The 10354-nt window shown below is 40.4% G+C and overlaps 1 protein-coding gene across 1 annotated transcript; it reads right to left on the reverse strand.

Annotated features, from left to right (window-relative positions):
• Positions 1-658: 658 nt before the first annotated feature.
• On the reverse strand, positions 659-5760 carry LOC134218337 (ADP-ribose pyrophosphatase, mitochondrial). Its single transcript, XM_062697275.1, has 3 exons — positions 5649-5760; positions 1478-1869; positions 659-1390 (listed from the first exon to the last, which is right to left on the reverse strand). Exons 2-3 carry the CDS (start codon positions 1704-1706, stop codon positions 744-746), a joined length of 876 nt encoding a protein of 291 aa, XP_062553259.1. The 5' UTR covers positions 1707-1869; positions 5649-5760; the 3' UTR covers positions 659-743.
• Between the last annotated feature and the right edge of the window lie 4594 nt (positions 5761-10354).

A 10354-nucleotide genomic window follows, 5' to 3' on the forward strand; every position in this document is an offset into this window, starting at 1 on the left:
TTCTAGCGAATAGTATGGAATCTTTACAGCAAATGTTGTAGAAATACGTAAGGAATCTCAGAAATTCAGTTGTTATTTTAGATTAGATCAACATAGTTATAAGAAACCATATTATTTATTTATCCAATTTTACTCACTTATGTTACCGGGCGAATGCCATTATACTACGCCTGTAGCTTTAATATGTAATGATGTAAGTATTAACACCTTTTTACTCCTTTACATAATCCGAAAGTGACGATTTTTTAAATGACTTTTTTAATGTCTCGTAAATAAAAAAAAATCTTTGAAATAAAGAAAAGTCAATAATCATGTCAGCCGTCTAAGACGAGTTTAGCACTTTCCATTTGCCCAATTGCCCAATTTTTGCGTTACGTAAATAATGGATCTTCCCTTGCTTTTCTACAATCATCAGATGCTAATCGAAGTGAGAAACAAACGCCATATGTATATGCAATAACTAGAAACGATGAGTTTGTTCAATTAGTTGTATGTAGATTACAGTGCAGTGCATCTCGTTTGGTTAGGACTTTGGAACAGTTGTGAATTCAAAACAAGAAAACGAAAACAACAGAAAACAATTTCACCCATCACTCAGAAAGTGAAAGATATTTTTAGGCATTCTCAAACGAGTCAAAGAAACCCTATATAACAAAAATCAAATACAACACTGTAATGAATACATGTTATTATTTTACTCAATAATAATTATTCAACGATCGTACTTCTTCCGAAATTCCCTCTCACCAGTGGGCATCATTCGCATCAACCACCCGCCTAATGATATTGGCATGGCTGGCGTACAGTTTCACCCCAGAATCGACGTCCATCCATTTGACTTTAGCCGCGTCGTCACCGGCATGCAAATTGAACCTGCCAACAATGGACCCATCCTCATCGTGGAAGTTGACCGCCACCGTTTCCATCCACGCATTATCCGTGTTCCTCGGATCATCCACATACCCCTTATAGATCTCCTTTCCGCCGTTGAAAAATTGCTCGATCTCTTCCGTATCGCTACTGCTGCTTAGAGCCTCCTCCATGAATTCCCGTTTAAGGGTCGCACTCACCTTTTCTCCAGGGTCCACCATTCCCCCGGGAATGGCCCATTCTCCACAATCGTGCCGTTCAATGGCACACATTTGCAGAACTTGTCTTCCTGAAACCTCATTAACCACTATCCTTCCGCCCGCATCAATCTTCCACTTGGTTACCACGGGATCCGCTGCATGGTTTGGCCCCCATCGTCCGAGCAACCCTCTACCCCTTATTCCAGTTCTCCCGAACAAGTTCATCGGAAATCCATCACGCACCTCATACTCGCCTACGAAGCTCACCCGGTTAACTCCCCCGTCCAGCTGATTCCATTTGACCTTGAAGTTTGAGTCTCCTGAAAAACAAACAAACAATCGTTGCTACCACCTTCAGAACACTACCACACTACATATTATAGGAAAATGGGTCAAGTGCAACTCACCGACATCGAGATCGGCCCATTCCTTGCCCTTCAAAACGGGCGCCTCGTACAGCGGCGGTTGGTAGTCCGGATACGGTTGTGACCAGAAAACGCTCTCGTCCGGCACCGGATAGCGCCGAACGTCACAGCCCGGGTACACATTGTTCCGGCAGCGGAGGTGCTTGTAGATGCCCGGAATCATTACCATTATTAGGGGAGTGCTGCTGATGGCGCGCGCGAAAACGACCATTCGAATGCAGTGGCTCTGTTACATAAGGTTGCAGGCGAGAGACAATCGATAGCTGAATAAACAAGAGTATTGCAAGTTTTCCGCAGACCGGTCCGGTGCTTGGCAACGTGGTTGTCGGAATTCCGTTGGGTTCAGTATGTTCGAGAGTTGACTGAAGTTGGGCCTGGAAAAGACATAATATTGACTGGGTTGAAACATGCACGTTGTTGGTTGTTATAGGGGTTAACAAAATCACTGTTTAGGTGTTTACGTATTTAATGTTAGAATCGAACAAATCATCGCCTTTAAGGCTGCCTTACACCTCGGGAAAATTTTCCGCCGGATTTTGGTCCCCGTGCATTTTAAATGGGGCCGGGATTTTTATTTTCCGTGCCCAAATCCCGAAAACATCGCATATGCAAAAATACATGGGGAAAAAATCCGCGATCCAAATTCCCGAGGTGTGAGGCTACCTTTACAAAGTTCAAGGACCAATACCAATTTGAGGAAAAAACGTATAAAAAAAAACGGCGTAAAAAAACGTAAACGTAAAAAAATTTCAACTAAACTTGTTTCGGATTTTAGAATCAATTTTAACTATTGGATTGAGAATTATATGGAGTCTTTTGCATCCAACAAGCATTTCTTACAATTCTCTATTAATTCTTGACAAACAGTTTGGTTTTAGCTCTCGAAAGAGTAACATCGTTTCAGAGTTTGCTCTTCCAACTAATACGCTTTTTTCATACCGCGAAAACTCCATTCGTACCTAATTAGTAGTTTAAAAATACTAATCCTTCATTCCGGGGACAGTGGGAGATGTCAGAAGATCCAGGAGGAGGAGAATCAACCTGGGCCTTTGGGTCCAGGTTTTGTGGCCTGGCATTAGATCAAAATGAGTTGGAACAGCCACCGAAACGAAGCAGAGGAAGTAATCGAGACAACAATAGAAAAAAACGGACTGCAGCACGTGTAACGCCGATTGAAAACCAGTTCACAAAGACAACCACAACGGACCACGTTTTTTTATCCTGGTTTCGCCGACGACATAGACATCACGGCCCGTAACTTTTAGAAAATGGAGGAAAAATTATCAGACTGAAAAGCGAAGCTAAACGGATTGGTCTAGTCACCAACACGTCGAAGACGAAGTATACATTATATAAGAAGAGGCTCAAGGGAGGACAACGTAAGTACAAAGAAACAGACATCTTACATAGAACAGAATGCAACCAAAATCATCGCAATAACCTGTTGTACGAGAAAGGCAAAAAATATATACTATTCGCCTTGACAAAGCCACGCTGCTGCCATCTGGTGGAGATGGACGTGTGCGTGAAATTACTGTATTTCGACATGGTGAAGATAGAAAGTATTTTTTTTATGCTTTTAAAATGTGCGTTTAACAGTGTTTTACTGAAAACTTTTAAACACGTAGGGTTAGGGTATCTTTAGTAATGTTACAGTTACAGTTATATTCATTCCCCGAGTTTTACATTTTGTTTATAACTGTCAAATATATAAAACAATAAATGCATCTTCAGTAGCAGTTATAAACTGCACATGTTTAAAGGTTCCCCCAAACACACGCGATGCGACAGTCGCGACGCGATTCTATCGCTTGGCGACAGCGAATCTGTCGTCGGTAATATGGAAGCGTAAATAGTACATTACATGCAGCGACCCAACGATAGAATCGCAGCGACTATTTGTGGCCGTCGCGGCGATGCAATCGCTTAGGTCTGGGGGAACCTTTATACTGGAAAATGAAAAAGGAATTTTCCTGGGCCAATTTAAATGTCAAACTGTTATGATGTAGATGAAAATGTATATTTTGGAGCTGATGACGTCATCTTTTACTGTTTTGTACGAAATAAATTTTGGAATTTAGGAAAACTACTACTTATCAATACATATTTTTTAATCGTGTTGCAAATCTAAAAGTAAATAAAATTTCTAGCACGAAAAATCAAACTATTTTCTGTTAAAACGTGTTTTAACGTTTTAATAAGTATTCCTTGGTGAAATAAAAAAGCATCACCCAGGGACAATGCGGAATGATTAGTTTGCGTGAACGAGATACACTGATCGTACGCTAGCTTTAGCTCCGACTGTCGTTTGCTTACTGGGATGTTTGAACAAAGGAAATTTTCCCGCACCAAAATTGAAAAAACAACAAAGGTTAAACGGAATTAGTCCCTTTTACCAATATTGCAAATCAGGAGGATGAAACGCCTGTCATCCGCGGTACAATGGCACTCTACCCAACATCGCTTTTGGTACTTCTGTTTTTGGTACCCAGTTTCTGGGTAGTATACCCGAATTCAGCGCTCTTTTTAGGTGATTGGTTTGTTCGCAGTTAGTGCTAATTATCGGCATTTAAGGTCACTCCTGACGGAATCCAAGTTCCAAAGTGCTCGCGTTTTCGGGGGCACACCACTCGATACGGAGGCGGCGCACAACTGTCATTTTTGTTGACTTAGCTTTGCTGCGTCGCAGCATGCGTGAATTAATAAAAATGACAGTTGTGCGTTGCTTCCGTATCGAGTGGTGTGCCCCCGAAAACGCGAGCACTTTGAAACCTGGATTCCGTCAGGAGTGACCTTAGCTTCTCCTGACGAAAACTTGCAATTGGTTGAGGTACATCGAGCCTTTTGTGTTTGTATGGCTTCTTTATGTCGAAAAATAGCTCGTCGATATTTCCGAAGTTTTTTTTATCATGAATCAAACGAAATTAAAACAAAAACATTGCACGCCATATTGAATGAATGGTGGGTAGGCGTATTATCCTTCTCTTCAGTCCCCTGCTACAAATATAGGAACATGCTATTTAATCGGCCATGTCTAATTGTAATTCTGACAGTTGGTAATTAATTTCGCATCAGATTACTAAGATAAATATTTGCCGGTTTTTGAACCTGCTAGTTACATAAATGTGGCATATTCCCATTTTATGATTGTTTTAATGCTTCAAATTATTTCAATGAATGGAACAAAAATATAATTACAAACAAAAATCCTCGCCACAGAAAAAAAATAATCTGGAATCGAACCTTGGATCGCTCGATTTGCGGCCGGAAGATGTACCACGTACACCATTTTAGGCTCTGATGATAGTGCAGTAGAATGCGAAATGGTGATGTCGAAATCAGTGGCAACTATGTTTTTGTTCTGCGTATTGGTGTTAATTACCCTATTTGAATTTAGAGTACCTTATGATGAAAAATCGATATTTTCACATCGAAGCATTATTTCTAGACAAAAGTGATGTATGGACGAAAAATTCGTTACACCCAAGAGAAAAAGTGAAGTTGTTCGTATTATTGGTATTATTGAGGCCTGATGGTTTTTCATAGGTACTGATTGAAAAATATTAAGTTTTTTGCTACTTTTTCGAAGAAATACACCTAAAACACACAAAATAAATTTTCTAAACACCTTAGTATTATCTACAAAGTGCTAGATAATAGTCTAAACTATATATTAGTGACTAATTCATTCAAATTAGCTGATCAATATTGCCGTTTTGGTAGACATTGATACGCAAAGGTGCAAAAAAACAGTAATTTCGTTTGATGCACCTTCTAATATTGACGGATTTGGCTGAAATTTGGTCCAGATACTCCATTTGAACTCCTTATTAAGATAAGGGGGTGGCACTTTGAATGGGGAATACTTTTGAAAATGGTGAACAGATCTACTATTTATAATAGAAGAAAAAAACCCTGTGTGATGAAAATATTTTTGAGTGATTTCAAATCCGTAGTCTAGGGCCTTTTTTATTTGCCAAAAAAAAATATTCCGATTCACTTTAAACATTCATCGTAATTAGTTCCTTTTGGAAAGTTAACCGATGATTCCACCGTTGTGTACTAACCCTTTTAAATAGTACACAATGTCATGCCATGAATATTAAATAGCTATTTTCATCACTATTATTTTTATTTTCATTACATATCTCACCTAGTGAACAAAATGTTTCAATTTTGTTTGAAAATGTCCTTTTATGAAACTCAAACAATAATTTTAGCAAATTTCATTTCCTTCGTGCGTTTGTAAACATTGTTCTCTTTGCTCACTTTTCACACGTGAGATAGTGCGTTTTCGTTTCTCATTGGATTCTGTAAACTCATCAGTCACGTACACCAGGTTAGCTCGTAATATAAATAATAGACCATAATGCAAACTCTAACTTCAAGACAAAATTTTCAAAACGACTTATCTGCTTTTGTAAACAAAAATTCAAACGACGATTTGACGAATTTGATAGCTCTCCCACGTAAACCAACACCACCAAAAGGTAGGTGAAGGTTTCCGCTAACTGTTGATGGTGTTGGTATGCGTGGGGGAGCTATCAGATTCGTCAAATCGTCGTTTGAATCTTTGTTTACAAAAGCAGATAAGTCGTTTTGAAAATTTTGTCTTGACTTAACCTCACTTATTTTGACAGTTCACAGAGCTTGTTTACAAGGTGTTAGAAGAAAAATCGATGAAGGGAAAATTAAAATTCATATTTTTAATTATTATTATTGTTAAAATTGCTGTGATCCGAATATTTTAGTGTTATTCTTTGCATTCAGCATGAAATCAATCGCAAAGGACATCTACATGCGAATAAAATGACGAAACAATTTTATCGGAAGTTGCCGGAAGTCCCGGAGAAAAAGCTCTGTGAACTGTCAACCTACGTCATCATACACTGGTCTATAGATTTATGGCACGCGGTATGCTTGTTCGAATGCGCTTTAATTCGTTTGAAATACGATTTAGCAATTTATGTAAAATTATATCGGTTACAGTCATCTTATGTTAAATTTAGATTCAGCTGGTGAACTAATCAAATTAAATCCAACTTATTTGTTACAAGTTGAACGCGTTTCAATTTTTCTACATGTTATGCATATGCATTAGAGTGGGGCATCATGGTCATTTTTTCAAATCAATGGTTTTTCGAAACCATTCGGGGTCCCAAACAACTGTGCTGACAACCTCGCTTGCCGCATCGCAGTTGAAATTTGTATTGGAATTTGTATGGGAAAACGTACATTGTTTGCATTTTTACTCCTAGAGGCTTCAGTTCATCGTAATCCAAGTGACATATTGGGTTTAAGTATAACCCAAAGAATGCCGAAGAACATTGTTAAACAAGGTACGTTCCTGGAACATTCGCAAAAAAAGTTAACGCTTTGAAGTTTGATTGTTCAAACCATATGCAACAAATTGTTTATTCTGCCAGTACTGCCAAACTACGTTACATGGACCAATAATTTAACTGAGTGTAAGATGCAAGGGCCCCATATGCCTGTCACTGGCGAACAAAGCTCGTGTACTCTGCATCAAAGCTTGAAACCAGTGTTAGGGCGCAATCGTTAATGCGAACATTTTTATATTCGGTTAGTTACTGCAAATAAATTCTTTTTCGAGTCCCTTTAGTCAAGCAGGTATCTCAAGCATAGCACATCGTTATATTGCTGCATGATTGAGTGTTTAATTTTGATAAAATATTTAAAAAAAAAAGTTTGCATAAAAATTCCCTCGCCATGGTAGAGAATTAACACTGTTGTTTACATTTTAGAACCACCACATGTCGGGGTAAGGATTCAGTGCTCCGCCTTCTCCCCCTGGTGAGATGACACAAATTATTGACCTTATAGGGCTGGGGAGCTAATTTGAGTTATTCGTAATAATTTATCAATGTACAAATCCGGTCAAGAAAGAAGTAGCACGAAGTAGGGTTTTTCCCTCTTTTTTTCTTGAGCAAGGGTAAACGGAAATCTGCAAACAGACACCTGAGGAGGTTAACTCAGGTAGTGTGGGGATGTCCGTATCCGCCGGCCCACAATTAGGCAATACATCAGGGGAGAACTATTGAGAACACTCACGCCTATGCTAACGCACTCGACGTTATAACGCAACATCGACTCACCACCCGTCAATTGCAAGCTATGATAGTAACCTATCGATCTACATCATAAACTCGCGTAGGAGACGAGCACCCCGACAACAAACGCCACGCGTGAACCCCAATGACTTCTATATCTATAATCTACATACGGAGGTCCCCGCAGCCAACCCGAGACGTTTTTGTTGTCGGGGTGAGCATGGTGTTCACTGCATCACAGTAGTCTCTACCTGTCTTTACTGCAGTTGCTGGTTTTGTTCAAGACGCCACCAGCGCTGTGGTTGAGACGCTGTGTTCACCGCATTCCATATAACCTCTTCCCGACACATCCTCTCAACGAGGTTGTCCGGGGTTTTTCCCTCTAACAATCATAGGCTGCACAATCCATCTTCAAAGCATTATGATATTTTTGTAGACGTTCCCTTCTTCAGCAAAGTCATTCGGCATCCTTCAAACTATATGCAAACCTATTGAGTGACGTAATTGGCGATGAATTGAAGCCAATAGGAGCAAATATACAAAGTACGTTTTCCCATACTAATCTTCATATAAATTTTAAAACGCGATGCGAAAAGCGGAGACGCAACTAATCGAGCCCATCTTTTGCATAGTTGATTGGAGTCCGAAAACGAGTCAGAAAAACCTTGATCTCACATGATTGGATGAAGTTTGCGTTATTTCATACAACTGCGCCCCACACTAATATGCATATCGTAATCATATGCATAATCATTGTGCATGTCGGGTGGTCAATGCCCGAAAATAGGCAAATAACTTTGATTGAACTGATCCCGACAATCGTATAACTTTGAAATTGAAGCGTTATAATTAATTTGTCTCGTGGTGGTTTTTGAGTACTCGTTTTTCTGGAGGAATTCCTTATATAGGTGGGAACCTAGGCAAGATTTGCCAGCGCGTGAATGGGTGGCAGTGGATGCCCACTGTGAAACGTCAAAATCTTCATCGGTTACATGAACATTCAGTTAATAGGAAGGGAGGAAATCTATAAACCGGTGATCGGACAGATAGTTTGTTCTGTATACCGCATTGAATGACAATGACCAACGATGCATACACTTTGCAGACTCCCGTGGAATGGTAGTCCGAAGCATTTTCTTCCCATTCAAGGATACCCACAAGTCCACATAGAAATCACCTAACAAAGAAATGGAAAACCTTATCGACCACGTTCTAATCGACGGTAAATTCTTCTCCTACATCACGAACGTCCGCACGTAACGCAGTGGGAATATAGAATCCGACTACCTCGTTGAAGTATGCCTGCGCTAAAAGCTCTGGATGGTGATCAACACGCATCGAAATCGAACACTGCGGCTTAAAACGGCAGACTAGCCTAAAACGCGAAGCAACTAGCAGCGGAATTTCCGGCTTCTCACGAGGCATAAAAACCGCAACCGCTGTACTACGCACGATGTCCCCGGATCAAAGATACGATTGGTATGACGAATGTGAGTACTTAGTGGAAGAGAAGAATGCAGCGTCAGTTGGACCAGAGAAGTCTATCTGTGCAAGGATTGTTAGATTTTGCTCTGTACGCGAGTAAGAAGTAGAGTGACGTCATTCGGACAGTCGATTCAGTATTTTGGCTGGAAAAAGGTGAACGGTGGTTAAGTGCAAAGGAAGCGCACGGTGCTTTTTCTCACTGGTGCGGTTACAGTGCACTGTGAATCATTGATTCGATCGTAGAGGAGACGCGCGGTAGCTCCTCTTTCTATACGATAGTGACTTGGGCGGTGGAAGAAAAACGAACGTTTTCTTTAGTGCAAAGAAGGTGCACGGTACTTTAGATTTCGTCGGTCGGAATAGGTGCTTGTTTGGTGGTAGTGGTAGTGATTAGGTTGCTCGCTGTAATCTAGGTTATCAAATTGAAATGTAAATATTATTGTAAATAGTAGTTAGGTTATCAAATTTATTAATCAATCGACGTCTCTCTAAGGCAATCTTGTTATACAAGGTAAACATTCCAAACAATCTTATACTTTTATCGTTTGGTCAATGTTTTATCGTTTGGTCAATCAAGACAATGTTTCATTACCAACGGCGACATAATCACAGTCGCCAAGCGATAGAATCGCGTCCCGATTGTCGCATCGCGTATTTTTGGGAGAACCTTAACCCAGTGTCGTTTGGGTCCGTGCAAATATTACGCAAATTTAGTAAATCTCGTAACACTTTATGGAAGTGATTAATGATTAAACTTTATGGAAGATTTTATTTATTTGTGTGAACCGGTCGGTCTGACTTCCTCCCGCTCCCTGCAACGCTACGTAATGTGTGAACGGTTCCTTTGGCGAAGAAGGCAAACAGTTTCATTTTCTATCGCGGTTTTTCATCATGAGAGCGTAACAAACCGATACCCGCTAGTACCGTTTGGTGGCGCACGTGACTGCTGCTATCGGTTGGAGCCACTTTCCCCCACCCTTCCACCAAAACGCCTTCATCCTTCGCCAATCCTACTTTGGCGGTGCGATAGAGTGTGAACAAGGAGAATAGGGGGCTACATACGTTCTGAAGGTCAGAAGCTAGAAGTAGTACGTACGACTGCTCAAAATGTACTGAATTAGGTAAGGCGCGTGGTATCCAACGCCATGGTATCCAACTATTTGCTGAGTTAGCTGAATGATCAGGGTAAGTGAGAAATACATCGGATCCAGAAGCAAACGCCTGACGGTGAGTTGACAAACACGTTAACGTCGGTCGCTGTAGGTATCCTTTCTATCAAATCAATGTCGACGCAAGCTTCCTT

The sequence above is a fragment of the Armigeres subalbatus genome, chromosome 2, assembly GCF_024139115.2.
Source record: "Armigeres subalbatus isolate Guangzhou_Male chromosome 2, GZ_Asu_2, whole genome shotgun sequence".
NCBI lineage: Eukaryota > Metazoa > Arthropoda > Insecta > Diptera > Culicidae > Armigeres > Armigeres subalbatus.

What these genes read in the sequence shown, in the direction of transcription:
- LOC134218337 (XM_062697275.1), bottom strand. Translation starts at nt 1,706, where the DNA reads ATGGTCGTTTTCGCGCGCGCCATCAGCAGCACTCCCCTAATAATGGTA. An exon ending in ATGGGCCGATCTCGATGTCG is followed by an intron (nt 1,391 to 1,477) that starts GTGAGTTGCACT and finishes TTTGTTTTTCAG; the next exon opens with GAGACTCAAACTTCAAGGTC.